The sequence below is a fragment of the Myiozetetes cayanensis genome, unplaced genomic scaffold, assembly GCF_022539395.1.
Source record: "Myiozetetes cayanensis isolate MyiCay16 unplaced genomic scaffold, myiCay2020 scf18, whole genome shotgun sequence".
NCBI classification, from domain to species: domain Eukaryota; kingdom Metazoa; phylum Chordata; class Aves; order Passeriformes; family Tyrannidae; genus Myiozetetes; species Myiozetetes cayanensis.
In genome coordinates, this window is record NW_026087389.1 from 4,986,931 (window position 1) to 5,006,777 (window position 19,847).

A 19,847-nucleotide genomic window follows, 5' to 3' on the forward strand; every position below is an offset into this window, starting at 1 on the left:
CCGGCGCTCGGCGCTGCAGGAATGGGGTCGAACCGAAGGAGATCGCGGGTTGCAATCCAGGCAGGAGCGCTGTCATGTGCCTGCCCCGCATCCACCTCGGCCCTTGCAGCGGGGCAGTGCCCGAGCGCGGCGGTGCTCCCGGGGCTCGGGGGGAGCCCCTGGAACAATGGGGTGCCGGGAGGCTCCGCTTCCTGCCGAGCGGCGGCAGGAAAAGGCCCTTTTCCTCCGCATCCTGCCATCGCCGCTCCCGGGGCGGCAGCGCTGGGTTTCCGGCAGCAGAAGGAAGACGCGCCGCTGATCCCCCGCTGATCCCACAAGGGCAGGTGCCCCCCGCCCCGGCCCCACCTGAGCGCCGCCGCAGCCCGACCCGCGCCCCATACCAGCTTCACGGGAGCCGGGCCGGGCTCCTCCTTCGCTCCCTCCTCCTCTCCCTCCCTCCCTCCCTCCTTCCCCGGCTCCCGCCGCCCCCGGGCGGGGCGGTCCCGGCGGCCGCAGCGCTCCGGCCGCGGCTGTTCTCGGGGCGGGGGCGGCGGTGCCGCCCGGCCCTCCCTGCCTTCCCCTCCCTCACACCCGCGGGGAGCGCAGCCCTCGCACACGGGCGCTGCCCCCGCGGGGCCGGGCCGGGCGCTCCCCTCCGGACATGAGGATTGAGGCCATCGGCGAGCGCGGAACGGGAGGAGCGGCCGGTCCCATGGGCCGCGGGGCTGCGCGGGGCCGGCGGGGCTGAGGTGCGGGGATGGGGTGGGATGTGGGGTGGGCTCGGTGCGGCGACACGCGGAGCGATGGGATGGGATGGGACGGGACGGGACGGGACGGGATGGGACGGGGCGGCGGCGCCGCTCGGGGCTCGCTGTGGGTGCAGCACCGGGTCCAGCAGGGGCATGAGCAGCGTGGGTCAGACCCGGGTCCAGCCGGGTCGGTCCTGGGTCCGGTCCTGGGTCCACCATGGCACCAGCACGGCCCGGCTCTGGGTGTTGGGCGCCTTCCCGAAGCGACAGACCCTCAGCCCGCACCCAGGGGCCGCTCAGTCCCGGGGACACCGCAGGGTGGTGTTGGGTGTGAGCTGGGATGGGCACGGTGTGATCCTCCCGAGACCCCCGTCCCGCCCCACAGGGAAAGGGAGATGCTTTCTCGCAGCCACCCGACGGATCAGCAGCGTTCCCGGGCTGTGGAAGGCTGCTCTCACTGCTGGGAACGTCTCAAAGAGCAGGACGGTGTCCCGAGGAAAGCTCCTTTTGCAGGTCACACCTAACTCCACTTTCCTCCCCTCGCATTAGGTTTCTGCACTTGGGAAATCTGAAGCGGTTCTCCTCAAACCAAACAGGTAAAACTGCTTGTATCGTAGGAATTTTGCTAAAGGCTTCGGTTGAAAGCAAGCATGCAAATTTTGGCAAATTATAATGCCAAAAAGGTGGGGTTTAGATACAGGTCATGCATTTTTTTACCCCAGGAAGTTTAATTGTTCAAAGCAGGGGTGTTTGATGAGGTTGTATTACCAGAAAAGTATGCAGTCAGCTTTAGAGTATACAGATATGTGTGGGCCTGTAGTTAAAGTATGTGTGTATAAATATATATATATAGTCTTTATATATATATTATTATATATATAACTTTTATATGTAAAGTACATAACTCAGCAGTCAAGTTTCTTTACCATGATGTTAAGCACTAAAACCAGGCATCCTGTAACAGCCCTATCTGTGACCATTTATTTGTGGCTGCATAGTTTTTCTTCACCTAATGATTAGTTCAAAGTGGAGAAAATATTTTTACACTTACTTTAAACCAAAAAATCCTTCTTTTCTCACCCCTCCCCCCAGTACTTCTACATTTTTTCTCCCTTCTGACTGGATATTACATGCTCTATACTTAGTTTCCACGCTGAACTCTCAGGATCCCTTGGGAATTAGCTAAAGTAAACACACCCCTTTTAGTTTGACTGGGAGTTGGTAGTGCGTAATAACCCTCCGTGATTAATGATTCAAAGATAATCCTGAGGTTGTGCAGTCTGGCCTCTCAGTGAAAGTTTGCTCTTCATAGGAAAAAAAAAACCCACTCCAGAAATGCAAGTACAAATTCTTTGAGTATGTGACTTTGACTGAATTTTGCCTTGTAAGCTTGAAATGCTGCGGATAAAGTTGTCTTTTTTTTGTGTGTCTTTTTGGTTTTTTTTTTAATAAATACAGAACTCACAGGTTGCCATGTTTATGTTGCTTGTGTTTGCATTGCTACTGCAAGAAATTCTGGCTAATTCCCGAGCTGAAAATCTTACTGAATTCACAACCATTCCGGGGGAGCCGTTGTACAGCTACAAAGCTATCAACTTGCCAGATGAGCATATTCCATACTTTCTGCACAATAACCAGCATGTTGCTGACATCTGCAAGCAGGATGCTCTTTGCCCGTATAAAGTAAGTTTACTTTTGTTTGTTTGTTTGTTTAAATGTTATATTGAGGTGGTTTGTTCCCAGAGTCACAGCAGTTAAAGATGGTGATTAATTGGTCTCCTCTCCAATTAGTCAGGGAAAGGGTTTGGCCTAGAACAGACACATTGTAGGCAAGAATAAAGTTGCTGTAGATGTGTGTCCTGTTTGGAGCCTCTGTTGTGGATGAAGCATCTGGGTGTTCTCTCTGAAACTGTTTGGAAACAGACCAGACCAAAAGCCTTTTATGCGAGATTTATGAGCAAGAGGTCGTTTAAAACCTAACAACTAACTTAAGTAATTTCCCATTTTGCTGTTGCAAAACCAATTCACTTACTCTTTTGTTGCAGAAACACTTGAAGAAACTAAAATCCTGCTGGGGTTATGAGAAATCTTGCAGATCAGATAACAGGTTCAGTTACCCAGTATGTGATTATGTTGAAACTGGATGGTAAGTTTAATTTTAAAAATATACTGTCCATTATGGTAAAAAAAGAGTGTAGTGCTCACTTTGATATTAGCTGTGAAGTCAGCATTATTGTGATATTTAGAATTTAAAGGATGATTCTTTGTGGAGACTTGTGTGTATTTATGCATAACATGCCTTTCAACATGATTTAAAAAATTTAACTTTTTAAGGAAGAAAATAGTGTTGGAAATGCTTCCTGCCAGAATGTTTTCGTTATTCTGATTTAGCCTTGATTTCGGATTCCTAAAATAACTGTGTATTTCCTTTCTTAGCTTTAAAAACAGAGGGGAGAAAAATGTTAAAAAAAAATTTCATACCCATTTACGGGAGAATAGCTTTAAATTGTCATTGATGTTTTCATTTACATGGAGCTGATAAGTGCTTCCTGTTTTGCATCTTAAATGCCAATAAAGTTAACTGGCTGGTTCTTCTCTTCCACTTTCAGTGGAAAAAAATGTTATCTGTTAAAGAAGTTATTACTAAATTTGAGTAATAGACCTTGATTTTTTCCCCTCTGTCCTTCACACATCAGGGCAAGTGACATTGAGACAGCCCAGCAGATATTCTGGAAACAAGCTGATTTTGGTTACGTTCGAGAGAGGCTCAATGAAATGAAGACCCACTGTAAACCTGCAGCAACAGTAGGTATTTCTGGTAGATGTGATCCTTTGCACTTGTTTTTGACGTAATTTTTGTTATTGACAGAGTTCTGCTTGTTCTTTTCTTAACAGGGGGATTCGTCTCTGACCTGTTCCCAGTACCTTCAGCATTGCAGAGCAACAAACTTGTACATTGATTTAAGGACTGTGAAGAGAAACCACGACAGGTGTCTGGTTTGCTTGTGTTGTAGTGAGAACAGGATGGCAGGGAAAAGGATTTGAGAATTTGCTTAACAAAGCTGGTGTGCTTTTTGCCATGGGCTTTTCTGCTGGTCAGAGACTTACTGATGAAGCCTTGTTGAGGGTTACACCTCTGCACTGCTGTCTGCTGCTGCTGTCAGCAGTACAGGTTGTTTAAAAACCTAAGTGGTCAGTTTTATGGAATAATGATGGATGATTGAAATATTCCCCTATGATGGAAGAGAGGAAGACTCTTCTGTGTCCTCAGTCACGTCCTTTCTTGATCAGATGACATGCAGAATAGAATAGTTTCTGTCTGAGGCACCAAGATCTTTCCTGTGCTGGGTACCTTTATACCAGATCCAGGAATTGCATTTTTAGATACAGTGTGACTGAAGAGAGAGCTGAGCCTGGATCTTTCATATCCCAATTTAAAATGTTACATGTTGGAAAACTGGATAAAAATCATACTGCTGATGCTGGCATCACCTCCTGTCTAATTTCTGGAGCCAGTGTCTTGGGGCACATGACTGCAAAGGAGGTGGTTCATGACTGACACTTAATACCCTTCAGAATGGGTTTTGTCTCTTCTCAGCCTGTCCTGAAATCTAATTTAGACAGTGCTTTTAGTTGATAATTTGTTTTCACGACATTTGTTCTTGCACATCGCTCTTCATATGTTGTATAAAATCCTTGTGTAGCAGACTGGGTTGTGAAATCCGAGGTGAATTTCAGTGAGAAATTGTTAAAAACAAACAAAAACTCCAAATAACGATGTTCCTGTGAGTAATCATGTAGCAAAATCTAATTAAATTACTCATTTGGCCATGTGAAAATGATTCCCAATAACAATCTCAGTGGATTAGTGCTGTTTTCTCCATTGTTTAGAACTTCAAGGACACCAATATCTTTATTTGGGAATTGTGGGAAGTCCTTTCTTTAAGCTGAAGAAAATACTCAGGTTTTAAATATGTGTGAAGTGCCTTGCTGAAGTGAGACTAACTAGCACTGCCTTGAGTATGTGATTGAGATTGCAGGGCACTGGTTAGCCCTGTTGCACCAAAGCTGATAGACCTTTCCTAATTTGCATTAGATTCAAAGAAGACTTTTTCCAGAAGGGAGAAATTGGAGGTCATTGCACCCTCGATGTTAAAGCATTTTTGGCTGAAGGTCAGCGCAAGAGCCCTCTGCAGTCTTGGTAAGAACCTTTTGTCAAGGATTCTGCTTCCAAGTTCACTCATTAGTTTTTTATTTTTTGCATTAGCATTAGCAGCTGTGTGTAGGGCATTTCTTCTTGAAAGGAGTTGCTCCTTTTAGGGTTTGAGAGTTCATATTAGATGCCTCTGGTAATTGCATCTGTGCAGAACGTCTGAGCTGTGCTGTGGGTAATTGTGTCCCGCCTAATTTACAGCAGCAAAAGATCTGAAAATGCCTTGTAAGTGGAAGCTCTAACTTTCAGGTGTTTTCTGGGCAAGATGCTGGCTCTAAGCCTAGCCTGCCTGTAGGAGGAGATAATTGTTGTGCTGTGAAATGCCTTGAAATTGGCACCTGTGTGTTAGTTCACACAGGCCGTGGTGATGATGGGGCCAGTGCAACTCCTGATGTGGATGTGTTCACACAGTGTTCCCAGGGAGCCTGTGCTTGGAATGTGAGATGGGCAACACACTGAGGCTGAGTAGGAAGTGCAGAGTATCACAGTTTGCATGTTAGCACTTCAAAGCTGCATTGCCAGTTAATTGATGAGAGATGAAGGGATTGGAGCCATTAAGGTCCATATGATAATTTATTTTATGCTTTTCTCATGTTTGGATTTTTTTTGCCCCCTCATTTTGCATTGATGGTTGATTTCAGTCAAGAACAGCTGCAGAGGAGGAAAGGACTTTTCTTCTCTACCTGCTGTTGTCATTGCAACTGCTCATCCTTGTTTAGATCCAAGAATAATAAATACTACATCTGCACTCATTATTCTGACCAAAGCATGGAGATTTTGCTTGAGTGTCTTTGTCAATGCAGATCAAGTTGGATGGACCCACAGACCCAGGCTCTAAGGCTCTTTGTTACATCTCTGCTGCCTTGATTTGTAGATCAAAGGTGCTGTTCACTCCTGAGATCAAAGGCAGTGTTTAACCTCTAGAAGCTCATAAACTGAGGAACCCTCCATTATAATTTCAAATCATTTTAATTGTCAGACTCTATCAGTTTTCAGCAGTCCTGTTAAATCAGATGGACTGGATGGACAGTTACTAAACCTTAGGCATATGAACTACATTTGTTTAAGTGTGTTAATGTCAAAGCATGTTCTGTGTGATTGAATCTTTCTAGGTTTGCAGAACTCCAGACATTTACTGCATTAGACTTCAGGCCTCTAGAAGATGAAAAGTGTGACATTGTAATTGAAAAACCAACGTACTTCATGAAATTGGATGCAGGTAATTGGTATCTTTAGTTTATTTTTTTTTTTGTCCTGCAGTACTGCAGTAAAAAAACCCCATATTCAACTTGCCCATCTACATTATGCCTTTGTGATTGTTAAGTGCACTTGTAATACATTTTTATTTTTTGAAAAATTTTGTGATTTTTCCTTCCTTTTTTTCCCCCCCTCTTAGTTCCAAGTGATGGACTTGGAAACTTACATTTGAAAATCTTATTTTTTCCCCACAGATGATTTAAAAAAAATCAGAATAACGTCCTGCTGCCTTGCACAGTGGTTCTCTTGACTGTGGTTTGAGAGTGTTTGTCTTTGTGCCAGGGGCTGCTCTGTACAGTCTCTGGCTGTGTTTCTTTATGACAGGTTTCATACCATGAAACACAACCTGTGGGTGTCTGTGTCTTGTAGTATGTGCTCAGTAACAGGATTCTGGGTGTACTGGATGATGTGGAAGAGCAGTGGTGTTTCAGGAGGGGCAGCACCCAGGCACCTCTGGGAATCAGCCAGTGGTACCTGACATTTTTTGAGCTTCACCAGCCTTTTTGTTGGGGCAGCAGAGTTTGCAGACAGCTGTTAATGGCAGAGGGTGTTCAGGATGTGTTCAGGCAAAGCAGCTGCAGTGGGGTAAGCTGTGGTTTGAACAGGATGGTTGTCTGCTGTGTTCTGTCCCTGTGACACATGGCAACTGTAACCTCAATTCATCCTCCTCCCGTGCCACTGCCTTCCCTTTTAAGCAGAGCTGTTGTAAAGGAGCTGGACTGCGTTGCCTCCTTTGTTTCATGGTGGTTTTTTGTGCACCAAGGTATTAAGCTTAAGAAACCAAGAATGAACACGAATGCTCTGAGAGAGAACCTGAGGAATTAGTTGGGCTTTGGCTTGTGTGCAAGTACAGGTTCTGTCTTGCAGCTCTGCAGACAGAGCTTCCTCAGCCCCACTAAAGCAGAACCAAGATCAGTGCCCAGGGCCAGCTTTCATGTTTCCTGTGTGTCAGACTGGCTCGTGTTAAAAGCAGGAGTTCCTTTCATATCCTTCAGAAAGCAGCTGCAGACTGTAATGAGAAATAGCACATGAAACTCATCTGTTTCTTATGCTTTCTTTTGGCCACTCTTCTGACTTATCTGTACTTTATAAAAACGTGTTTTACTTCAGATTTTTTACCATGATTCCTTCCCTTTAAAAGTTTGGGTTTTTTAGGGTATGTCAGAAGCATTCAGTCAGAAGTAGGGGAAAACTCACATAAAATAGAGGATGCTGCTAGGGAAAAGTGCATGACCCAATAAAGGTGGAACGAGTGATGCCGTGCTTTGCTAACAATTCTGTCTTTCTCAGGTGTCAATATGTACCATCACTTCTGTGATTTCGTCAATCTTTACATTACCCAGCACGTCAATAACTCCTTCAGTACCGATGTCAACATAGTCATGTGGGACACTGTAAGTCCGCTGTGCTTTTAACTTATTTGTAATGAGTTGTATTTCTGCTTTGGAGAAACGATGAAGGCTTTAGTAGCCAATCCCTGGCTTTCCTGTGGGCTTAACCATGTGGAACTGATAAATTTTTGGACCCTTTTAACACAGGTGCATGAACAAGAGCTGGGGAACAGATTTTCTCTGATAAACCATGTGCTGTTTGAACACTACTCTGTAGCTCAGCTTTTGCTAGTACGTAGCTATGGGTTTTTTTGGTGTGACCTCAAAAATAATATGATCACTATTTCTGATTTGTAGCATTTGAACATTTCATGCTGGTTTCTGTAGGCTTTTTTTTCTCTCAGAATATTGAAGTAGATTTACTTAACTGTTTCTTGTGTATTTAAAAAGAGTGCAGTCTTGCATTTCTCTAAATCAGTAATGTGCAGCCTGTAATAAAGAAAACAACTAGATTAAATCCTTGTATATGTATCAAAACAGGGTCTATTATTTAATTTCTTCAAGTAGCCTGCTTGCAGTTACTTCTCTCCATCATCTCTCAGAATACCTTGATGACATATAAAACAAGTTTTTAAGTGGGGCTGTTTCTGTTGTACTGCTGAGTTGAAACCATGACTGTATTTAAGAGTAATATTAGTTTTGCTGCCCAGTGTTTAAGTGGTGTAGGAGAGTCTTAAACTAAATCATGAACAACTGAGGAATTTGTAATATGCCAGATAATGTGTATAATCAGGTCCAGAAATAACACAGTTCTTGACTATGGTATTGTCCCATATCTGTTTTGTGCTCATGAAATGCTGTGTTTTCTTTCTGACTATTTACTGCTAGGACAACTAAAATTCAATAGAGGACTGCTTGCTATTTAATGAGAAACCTCTTTGACTAGAACAGACCCTTTTTTCTAGTTCTGCTACATTTTTAAAGATAAAATGCCATCTGCTAGATAAGTGAGCTCTCTAGATGTTATACAGGGACCTGTTAATCCAGATTTTATGGCTTTTTGAAAAGATCAGATGTCAGACAGCATTGTAAATTACTTTGAAAAGCAACTCTTTGTCTTATATCGCGTTGTTGAATCGAATAACTCTTTCAAATGTACCATTCAAAGTACTGTCACAGGACTATCATTTTAAATGAGCTTTACCTGCTCAGGCTGCTCGAGTTCATTGCTGTGTACAGCCAGGTGATGGCACCAGTCAACTGTCTGTGCTGATCAAAAGGTGGACTTGAGCTTATTATTCATTCTCTTTTTTGCTTTTTTTAACTTGATGCAATTAGTTTTGGCCATACTTCCTAGCTACTGTTCTTATGAAAGAGTAATGCCCTTAGATGTAGATTAAACAAAGCAGAAAATGAGGAGGGATTGCACTGGGTGTTATTTTGGAGACTGTCTCTGCAAATGCAGGGCAGAAATGTTTATGAAGCACTTTCAAGGAGAGCAGAGAGGGTTAGAAAGTGCTACTTTCATCAGTTCTCTACTTTTAGCCTGGAAGAGCAATTCTTGTAATACACATGGCCAGAAAGTAGTTAGGATTGTAAAATCCATTAAAACCTGGTGGCAGAGGAAGGGGAAGGAAGTGCCTCTTCAGCTGAAGAGAAGCTGGTGCCCTTTAGATTTTTACATCTCACTGGATATCTGTTCTTTTCTATGATCATTTGTAGTCTTATTTTCAGACTTCTGGTCGAGAATATTCCCACATAACTTTCCCAGCAGCCTGAACCAGCCCCAGAGTTGAAAGGAAGCTTTAAGTGAGGAATCTGCACCAGGGCTACTGAGGGCACATTTAATTGCGTTCAGAGAGCAAGAGGTGGTGACTCAGCCCTGGGATGTGCAGGAAATGTGAGAGATTGGAAGGCAAGAGCCCCTGGGGACAGGCTGATGTTGTAGGGAGTAGATGGCTCTACAAAGGTTCCACAGAGTGTTGCTGCAAAGGGGAAAGTTTTTTACTGCCCTGTGTAGAAACTCCTTAGCTGTTTCTCCCATCAGATCACATCATTACCTTCGGTTTGTGGTATGTGTGCAATATGCAAGTAACAATTCCAAAAGAGAGGCAAATGCAAAACAAGCTTGTTGTGACTTTTTACCTCAAACCTTACTGCTGCACTTGAATTCCCAGGTGGTTTTTAGTCTCAGGAATTGAGGTTTGCACCCTCTACCATCCCTGTGTTTCCATTACTTCAAATTCAACTTGTGTTCTCTTGTCTCTGGGAAAAGTAGTTAGTGCTTCTCTCTCCTGACTCAGAAATTTTAATCTGCTACTGAAGAGCTCATCTAGATTGCTGATTTATAGAAGTTTTTATTAAAAATTAACTACCTGACAGGTAATTTGAGTTACCTGTCACTGTAAAGAGAGAGTTTGGTGTTGTATAATGTCTGTGTTCTCTGCTGGGTTGTTTTGGTTACCGTGATGGTGTTGCACACATTAACTGTGTACTAAAACTCATATATACAGAGCTTGAATCATGAAGAGAGGTTCTCATATGCATTTATGTAATCATTATGCCCTGGTGTTTTTTGCTTTCCTCCTAGAGCTCGTATGGCTACGGTGACCTGTTCAGTGAGACGTGGAAGGCATTTACTGACTACGAAATAATACACTTGAAAACCTTTGACTCTAAAAGGGTATGGAATTTTATATTTTGATTGAATTCCTAGTCACTAGGGAGCAAACGTGACAACTTCTCAAGCTGCTTGTGGTTATGGGTGTTTCAGAGGAAAGCATTAATACCTCCCATGCATGTTTAATTTGTGTAATATGAGTATTTTACCTTAGAAACAAGAGTCAGAGCTGTAACCTAATTCTGTGGTGTGTCTATCCTTTATGTAGATGGACCTAAGTTTTGTGTCCTGAGAGGTGGTTTTTATATATGGGGTTTCCTTCTGCAGGAGCCATTGCTGAAGTTTAGGGTTCTGTCTTTCTAAGTCTTCTGATTCCTCTTGAGATGTTTCTTTTCCCCTGTAACTTCTGGCATACCTGCTGCTTATCATTAAAAATATATCACACTACGAAATGTTACCATTCATTCAGAGCTCATTTTAGTCTCTTAAATCCAGTCTTAAACTCATTAGCTGGCTTTCTTCTATTTAGTTCATGTTTGTTCTGTTTTAGAGAGGGTTTTTTCACCTCTCCCCACACATCTGTAGCATCCCAAATGAGAGCTCTTTTGGGATCAGGATTGTCTTTGTTCTGTTCATTTGCAGTCAGGGAAGTGGGGTTGCTCTTGATGGCTCATTAGAAGCAGGGATCCCAGTGAAGGGGGCAGTGGAAGGTGGCAGTGGGGTGTAACTCCCTGTGATCTCCTTTGCAGGTGTGCTTTAAAGAAGCAGTGTTCTCCCTGCTGCCTCGGATGCGGTATGGCTTGTTCTACAACACTCCACTGGTGAGTCCCTCTTAGCCATCCACTGTTAACGGGATGTGTGAGTGACAGTGTGAAATCTGAGCTGGTGAATCCCTCCAATATCCAGCTGAGTTACCATGGAATGTATCACAGGGAAGGTCCAACTCCAAATGGGGTGATCTCCCCCAGAGATTAAGGATCCTGAAGTTCTTCAGCTGGTTGTATGCAGTCCCCCCTGTCACAGCTGAGGAGATGCATATTGTTCTTCTTTAATGTGAACTTACTGGTATTTTTGCAGAGCCCAAGAGCTTGAACACAGTCAGACTTTCCCAGTGGTATTAGCTCATGCATTCAGGCTCTAACACTGGAGAGAGTTCATTTCTTTCTAAATGAAAGTGCCACTTGTGTTGCAGTGAATAGTGACATGTTTAGCACAGTGCATGATACTGGGCTTTTGTTCCACAAGAATGGCAAAAAAAAAAAAACCCTGATCACAAAGCGCAGTTTTCTGAGCAAAATAACTTTGTGTATTAACAATTGCTTTCTTAATTTCAGATCTCTGGCTGTCACGGTACAGGGCTGTTCAGAGCGTTTTCTCAGCACGTGTTACACAGGTTAAATATTACACAAGAAGGACCCAAGGTATGATAACTGAATAATGCAATTGTTATGTGGAGCTGATGGCTCCTAACACAAAAACAGCGTTAGGAAACCTGGAGCCAGTGGGGAATGAGGGTGTATTGTGCACTTTTTGTCCTTTCCTGTGATACCTGGAATTTTTTTTTTTTCCAGTAAGTCAACCTGCTCTGTAAAGGCCTTCAGCAAACATTTGTGTATATTTGTGAAAGTTGCCCTTTTGCCTTTTTATCCATGGGACAGACTTTAGAACACTCTTAAGAGTCTCATCCCTGTGCCCATTCTCTGTGCCCAAGGCCTTGGTGTCCTTCCTGGTTAAGTAAGATACGTGTTACATGGTCTGAGAAGGTGCTGCCCTTGGGTCCAGCAGAAGGGATCCCTTGGAGCAGTGCCCTTTATCAATCCTCAGAGGTACTGCTGGGCTCAGATCAGAGGAGGAAACGATGGAATCTGGTCCTTCCATCCTCGCCCAGCACCATCTGTGTGGCCCTGGGCAGAGAGCTGTGGTACCCACTGGTGGTTTTTCACGTGGCATTGATGGGCACAGCAGTTCAGGGCTCGCTGAAGGATTTTCCAGAGAGTAGCCTGTGTATTGTGGCTGAGGGGCACCATTCAGAGCTCTGCACAGGCATTTAGTTATGCTTCTCCTGCTGACACTAATGGGAGTCATGCAGTTAAATCTCTTCATTTCACTTGGAACGCTCACCCCTGTGAGTCCAATTAATTAAAAGAGGCAAAAAGAGGAACTGTTAGAGAAGTAAAATATTTTTTTCCAGAGGATCTTGTGCACAAGCCATCCTGAAAGCTGCTTTCCAAAACTGCCATATAATGTGCAATACAGAGGCTCTTTTGTGCTGAATAATATAAACCCTTCAGAAAATATTTCGTTCTTGGTTAATAATCAGACTTCCACAAAGTTTTTGACACTTTGAATCTGTTGGGAAATGCGATGTGAATTTTAAGATGGTTACATCATCTGTTTATTACATGTGGAAGGAACATATTTGGTTGCTCAAATATTTGCCAAAAGTAAATATGGAAGTGTCTGGGATTGTTTTTGTTGAGGTCTGCCTGTTAGCTAACACACTGCTCCTTCTTTCTTCTCAGGATGGGAAAATTCGAGTCACAATACTTGCACGCAGTACAGATTACAGGAAAATATTAAACCAGAATGAGGTGTGGTCCTTTTTTATTTTTATTTTTAAAACAGATTTATTAGAAGTTAAGTTTTCCTCATTGGATTGATTTTTTTTCCCCTAAGGTAGAGCCAAGACCATCTATTTGCTGACAAATCTTGGACAAATATGTCCAATGCTTATAGTAATTTCTTCTAATATTTCTTGTAACCAGTCTCCATTTCTGTACACCAGACACTGGACCTTGCTGCCCTTTCTAAATATTGAATGGGAGACTACAAATGTAATACTAAAAGTATTTCCTCTCAGCAAACAGACACTGCAGAGCTTCTGATAAAATTAAATTACTTTGCTTTCAGATTATTTCTTTTATTTACAGCATCCCCAGTGCTGAAGTCTAACAAAACCTTTTGTAATGTCTACAGATTGAAATGCATAAACCATTGTACCTGAGTATGTGCCCTCAAAACTTAATGAATTCTCATATTGATTCATGTTTTCGAATCATACAACTTAGTGGACTTACAGTGTAGCTTCTTTTGTGGTAAAATGACAATATTTAATGTTTTCATACCTGTTTTCATTCTTGCTGTTAGTGCCTGACAAAAATGAATTGGGATTATCATCCCCACCTGACGCAGGGAGAAACTGAGGTTTGTGTGATGCAGGAGCTCAGTGACAGAACAGGCAGAGCAAAGGATTTGTGCTTTACCTGCTGGGCTGCCCTGAGTTCATGACTCACTGCTGCATGTAGTGTATGTTCTGGGAAAGTGCACACGGCAAAGGGAGAAGTTACTTTTATTTTTACCATACTTCTGTAAAAGAAAATGCTTGGCTTTTCTCGCTCTACTGCTGGCTAAGGATTGGAGGCTCTCCAAAAGCCCTTTAGTTCTGAAGGCCAGGTCTAACCTGTTTTCACTTACCATGTCAGTAAGAGTCTGACCTAGTAATGGATTTTTGAGAACCCTTCTAGTTACCAAGTCCCTGGTGGGGAGGAGAAGTGCGTGAAGTGGTCAGGAGTTCAGAGGAGCAATTAATTGAAGGAGAACACCAAATCATTGTCCTTTTGTTCTCCTCCTCAGCTTGTGAATGCTTTGAAAACAGTATCAACGTTGGAGGTCAAAGTGGTGGACTACAAATACAAGTACGTAAGTTGGTGGAAGAATCTGGTGTGTGCTGCCTGTGGCTGTGAAAGCTGTTTGCAGGCAGGGCTGTGTCTGTCCCCATGTCCAACCTGTGCAAAATCCAAGGCCTGGGAAGGAAGAGTGTTTCTGAGGGAGTGGTGGGTGAGCTAGTCAAGCACTCCCATCCTATGATGCTCTGCTTAGGAATGAATCTCTAGTGTAGAAGGTTCAGATTGAGATTATTACACGATGAACAAGTTTTGAAATCACTTTTCTTCCTGTTTTGTCCCTTCTCCCTGAACCAGCTGTGTTCCCATCACCCTTTTACATTTGCTAATGCTCTGCAGAAACTGTGGGTCAACAGGGATTTCTCTTGTATGATGCCAGTGTCTTATTTTATGTGACCCTTAATTTAGTAAGGAATAATAACTCTCCTTATTTAATGCTCTGGTGGCCCCTGAAGACACCACCTGAGGTCAGTTTGGGGTGCCAGGTGTAATAGGCACTGTGCCAGTAAGAAATGGATGGAAGGAAAAGTTCCCAAATAGTTCATGCCTGTGCCCAATGGCAGCAGCTCCATCCACTCACTGGTGCTTCCGTGGATCATGCAGGAAGAGTGGGAAACTGAAACAGTAGTGAGAGATCAGTGTTCTGACCAAAACAGAGACAATGTGAGGAAGTTTAATTGTGTAGTTCAGCACCACACTGAATACAGTTCAAAAACAGCTCAAGTCTTTTATGTTGGGTTTTCAGGTGGGTTTTTTTGTTTGTTTTGGTTTTCTTCTTTTAAGGAAGTGATGCAATTTATTTTAAAGGCAAGTAAAAAGAAAACCCCAAACTTACAAAAGCTTTACCTTGAAATAAAGTGTTTCTGAAAGAGATCCTTACCAAGTTTTGAAACCTATCTGCATTTCTTTGAATTCCATGCTGATTTATTGCTGGCTGCAGCGTTTGTGATTCTTAGTATTCTTCCTTGAAAACGTTTTCTTGAAAAATCTTCCTTGAAAAGTTTTCTCTTTTGGTGTTCCCTTAAGCTAATTCTGTGCTTTCTCCATGTGTGGGATCCTTACTGCTGTGGATGGACCTGCCACATGACCAGTTGTGTTGTGTTGTCTGCAGGGAACTTGAATTTTCGGAGCAGTTGAGAATTACCCACAACTCTGATATCTTCATTGGGATGCACGGAGCTGGACTGACCCACCTGCTCTTTCTGCCAGACTGGGCTGTTGTTTTTGAGCTGTAAGTCTGTCTGTCTTTCCCCTCTGTTGTACAAAACTGCTCATGTCTGTTCCTGTGTGTTAATGAAGCCCCTCCCTTGCTGGTATTTGACCATGAATGTTTGTCTTGCATCCTTGTTTAGACTTTGTTTTTGGCAGCCTCTTCTTCTGGGGATCGAAAGAGGGGAAGCCTTCGTTATGAAATATAGTGTAATTATGTCACACAGGTTTAGCCTGTGATTTCTTAATATACCCTGGTATAAATATAATGCAGAAATTGCTTGGGGGAAATGGGAAACAATGGGAAAGCCTCAGTGCTCAGATCCTGCAGGTGTGCCTGAGATCTGATGCTGTTTTGGTGACCCAGGTGAATTGATTACATAAGGTGCATGTCCAAGGGTGTCAGAGATCCCCTGAAGGCTTTTTTTAATCCTTTTTGTGCTCAGGACATGAGCACCAGCGTACTGGCCAAGACCAGCCCTGGGTCATTCTGTTTTGCTGAAATTTCTCTTGTAGCTTCCTTTTAAATGTATTTTGTCACAAAGTATGGGTATTAACAGACACTCCAGTTCTACAGAACTGAACAAAAATGCTTGTCAGAAGACCACTGAAATCTCCACCCTGGGAAATTTTACTGTGGGAAGGCTGCAGAGCTGGTGTTTGGCAGCCTAGTCTTGGCCTGAGAGTATTTTGTCCAGTCTCCAGATAAAGTTCAGAAACCCAAAGGTTTTTTTTTTTTTTCACATGTCCAAGAGCTGCTGCAGCTGGACAGGGACATACCTGACATGCAGATGTGCCTCAACCTACCTCCTAGGGAGTTGTTATTTTCAGCTGAGCAGAATTTGTCCAAGGTTTTGGTGCCTTAGAACTGAACAACAGACATTTCAACTTGCAGAGCGTTTTCCTGTTTCATCCTGGTAAACTTCAGCACAGTCTGTGTGGGTAAATATGTATTTTTTTATGCCTGTCCCTAGGTACAATTGTGAAGATGAACGTTGTTACCTGGATTTGGCAAGGCTGAGAGGGATTCATTACATCACCTGGAGGAAAAGGAATAAAGTATTCCCTCAGGATCGGGTAATGATGGTCACTGCTGGGAGGGTGAGGTGCTCTGACTAAAGCATTTTGGGGTTATTTTGCTTTACCTCTCTGTGTTCTGGTATTTGAAATACAATTTTCATTCTTTAGACCAAATTAACTCCCTTGATGCGGTAACGAAATTATTTCATGTTAATGGCTGAGGGAAGAAGAGAGATGAAATTAATTTGCCATTAATCCAAGCCATCCATAGCACTGCTGTTCTGCAGTTACTCTGCTGATTCTTTTGCCTCAGAGCAGATCAGTGGATCAGAAAGAATAAATTAAAATGGCAGATTCTCAATATTTTTTCTTGCTTTTTTGAACCAAGATGCATTGTTTTGGGTTTTTTTGGTTTTGTGGTTTTTTTTTTTTTTTCTGTCTAAAATTCCTTATCTCGTTTTTCTAGGGACACCACCCAACACTGGGAGAACATCCAAAATTTACAAACTACTCCTTTGATGTGGAAGAATTTATGTACTTGGTGCTTCTGGCTGCAAATCATGTTTCACAGCATTCCAAGTGGCCATTTAGGGTAAAACATGATGAATTCTAAGTTAGACTTCTGACTGAAATACTGTTGTTAAATAATCACAGAATGACCTGGGTTGGAAGGGACCTTAAAGATCACTCAGTTCCAACCACTTCCCATGGGCAGGGACACCTTCCACTAGACCAGGCAGCTCAGAGCCTCATCCAACCTGGCCTTGAACACTTCCAGGGATGGGGCATCCACAGCTTCTCTGGGTATCCTGTGCCAGGGCCTCCCTACCCGCACAGGGAAGAATTTTTTCCTTGCATTTAATCTAAACCTGTTCTCTTTCAGTTTGAAGCCATTCCCCCTTGTCCTGTCACTCCATACCCTTGTCCAAAGTCCCTCTCCAGCTTTTTTGTAGCCCCTTTAGGCACAGGAAGGGGCTCTAAGGTCTCCCTAGAGCCTTTTCCTCTCCAGCCTGGACGCCCCCAGCTCTCCCAGCCTGTCTCCAGAGCTGAGGGGCTCCAGCCCTCGGATCATCTGCGTGTCCCTCCTCTGGACTCGCTCCAGCAGGTCACTGATCTCCATTTGGACATCAAGCCATTGAGCACAACTCTGAGTGCAGCCACACAGCCAATTCCTTATCCATCCTCATAATGCTCCACAAAAATACTGTAACAGCAGGAAGCAAAGTGCTGTTGGGAAATGTGGAAACTTCTACGAGGGAAATGACCCATCTTTAATTTGTCACTCCTTAGCATCATACCTCTAGTTTTCAGGACTCTCTTGGTTTTTGCGCTGTATTTTTGCATTCCAAATTCTGAAATACTCATCTTTATACAAAGATATGTCCATCCATTTCATGTAAGGTTTTCTGGGGTAGATACAGGGCCAACAGACTCTGGCAACTCGTATTTTAAGTTTAGAAACATTTTCACCTTAGAGAGCACAGTCTTTTGCTTTTACATTTAAATATAAACTTTGATTCCTCTCACTTTCAGTTGTAAGTGCTCAAATATAACGGGTCAGAGCAGTAGGTTCAGTCAGACTTCTGTCTCAGAGCAGGGCAATCTTTTCCTAAGTGAATACTTAAAGCTTCAGGTAAGCTGAGTTTATGTGAAACTTTTTCACATAAAACTTTCACATAAACTTTTTCACGTAAAGCAGCATGCTGCATTGGAAAACTTGAGCAAATTGGAATAAAACTTGAGTCTTTTTGAGGATGATAAAGGGAATGGATTTCTATTTTTTCATGACAAATGATAAGATGTGTACAATGTCTTTTAATCCAGCTGAAAGGATAGGAATTCATGAGGAACCTTGGAGTCATTAAAAGCCTAATTGTTAATGTTCTTGTTTCCTCAAAATGTTGGAGAGTCAATCTAGAAAACTTCTTAAAACCTTCCCAAAGCCAGTAGCACAGTTCACTGTTTCCAGTGAAGGAAATACAAAGCCAAAGCCAAGTTCTTCATGAAATTCCCCCCAGGGCTGACATGTTTGTGCTGGTGGGGATAAAAAAAGAGAGCAGTTGTGTTCTCTCAAGTGAGGCCAGAAGGATGTGTGAAAGAATCAAGTCCATTGAGATCAAAACCAGAGTTCTATGTTAAATTATAGATTTTTTGGGGAATGTGTTCCCGTGCTAGACTTGCAGTTCAGCCGTGCAGTGCTGGTGGCACTAAGCAGAGCACACATTGGTATGGGAAAGCAGGAGAGTTACAGTGAATGTAAACATTTCACTGGTCTAATTGTAGATGTTATTGACTTCCCTTCTGCAGCGGTCGTAGGCAATTTCACAGAGTGTAGGTGCATTTACTGACCTGCCTGTGCTGGGAAGGGTGAGTTACTGTAAGCACAATTTCCATATAGATCTCTCATGACCTTAAGCAGTGCATAGGGAAGGTTGGATAGAGCTGAGACCTTCGTGTATCTTGTGTATCTGGTGCAATTCTTCCTGTAGTGTGTTGTTTTACTGAGGGAGAAAACTGTTTCACTTTAAAGAACCATAGAAGCAAAATTGCACTTTTTGACATAAGGAAAAGAAAAAAAAAAAAAAAGGCCTCGAGAAATGCAATTTCCTGTATTTGTGTCTGTGTGGGTTTTTTACCTTGTGGGATTTATAAAGGAAAAAAAAAAAGTATAAAACTTAAGTTAGTAAAATGCTTGTGTTTGAATGAAACCAAGCCAAAATAAAGAAGACATTTAATTATGAAATGCACACGAGAGTTTTTTAATAAAAAGCTTTTTAATTTAAAAAAAAAAATTGTTTGGTCCTAGTTTGCCAGGTTTTAGAGGCAAATGTTTTAAATATTATTAATTGCGTGGAGTCTCTGCTTTCTCCTCCGTGACAGCCTGATGTTCTGAGATCCAAAGCCATATCGGATCTCTTCATCTGGGAATCATTTAGAGGTAATGCTGCCATCCTGCACTGATGGCTGTGGTGCCAGGCATTTGAAGATTGGTTTGTGAAAGTATTTGTGTCTGTGTAACGGTGCAGGTGATGCTGCTGAAGGCAGCGTGGGAGTGCAGGCGTGTGCCTGAGTCTGTGCAGAAGCAGCTAATGAGGAGCTGCTCTTTCAAGTGATCTCTAAAACAAATGGTTGAACATATGCATGGAGGAGAGGCTGCAGGGACTTAATCCAAGGGCAAAATATCTTGCCAACGTTCACCAGTTTCAGCAAATTTGAGTGGAGCATCAACATTTGATGGCTGGCGTATTATTCAGCCTTTATGGCTTAATATTGTTGGGATGAAAATACTGCTTTTGTTGATTAACTTTACAAATAGTCACAAAATTATCTTGGCAGCAGAAGAGGTTTGGTTGGATTAATGGGATTTTTGCCAATGAATCCTGAGAGAGTTTGGACAACAGCAAAGATCTGGCTTTCTTCCAGAGGGTCTGGGCCATCTCTGTCTGTCTGGAAGCTGGAATTTGAAGGAATCCAGCAGACTTTGGGGCCACTTGTTCTTTAGGCAGGATACAGCTCTGGATTATGTTTTCCTAACAGACTATGGAAATCTTGTTCCTTGCTATTTCTGATTTTTGTTTGTTTGTTTTGCTCTCTCCAGTTTACCCAAGTTTAGAGTCTGTTTTTAACTGGCACGTTGGTGTGAGCGTGATGAATTTCCCTTTGGGACTTCACACAGTGTTGCCAATCCTGAACACTTGTGGGATTGCCTGTGTATCATGTACAGTGTAAACTGGGGGCTGGATTTGAAATAAATAATTTATGGATGCACGTGGTGTCTTTCCTTTT

General features: G+C 42.9%; 1 protein-coding gene across 3 annotated transcripts; it reads left to right on the top strand.

Annotated features, from left to right (window-relative positions):
- The first annotated feature begins 500 nt into the window (after window positions 1-500).
- EOGT (EGF domain specific O-linked N-acetylglucosamine transferase) lies at window positions 501-19,829 on the top strand. 3 transcript variants are annotated; one of them, XM_050313068.1, is made up of 17 exons: window positions 503-728; window positions 1,278-1,324; window positions 2,187-2,411; window positions 2,774-2,874; window positions 3,425-3,533; window positions 3,624-3,718; window positions 4,825-4,929; window positions 6,054-6,160; window positions 7,489-7,592; window positions 10,120-10,212; window positions 10,899-10,970; window positions 11,484-11,570; window positions 12,672-12,740; window positions 13,783-13,844; window positions 14,944-15,063; window positions 16,016-16,118; window positions 16,528-19,829. In XM_050313068.1, the coding sequence occupies exons 3-17, from the start codon at window positions 2,202-2,204 to the stop codon at window positions 16,672-16,674; spliced, it is 1,584 nt and encodes a 527-aa protein (XP_050169025.1). In that variant the 5' UTR covers window positions 503-728; window positions 1,278-1,324; window positions 2,187-2,201; the 3' UTR covers window positions 16,675-19,829. The 3 variants fall into 3 exon arrangements, with proteins under 3 accessions (XP_050169028.1, XP_050169025.1, XP_050169027.1); XM_050313070.1 differs by having other exon boundaries at window positions 503-717; window positions 1,276-1,324; XM_050313071.1 differs by lacking the exon at window positions 12,672-12,740 and having other exon boundaries at window positions 501-728.
- Window positions 19,830-19,847: the final 18 nt, after the last annotated feature.

Excerpts from the sequence above, each read along its gene's own strand:
- EOGT (XM_050313068.1), top strand. The coding sequence starts at position 2,202 with ATGTTTATGTTGCTTGTGTTTGCATTGCTACTGCAAGAAATTCTGGCT. Across the intron at positions 3,534-3,623 it reads ACTGTAAACCTGCAGCAACA|GGGGATTCGTCTCTGACCTG; the intron begins GTAGGTATTTCT and ends TTTTCTTAACAG. Across the intron at positions 11,571-12,671 it reads TTACACAAGAAGGACCCAAG|GATGGGAAAATTCGAGTCAC; the intron begins GTATGATAACTG and ends CTTTCTTCTCAG.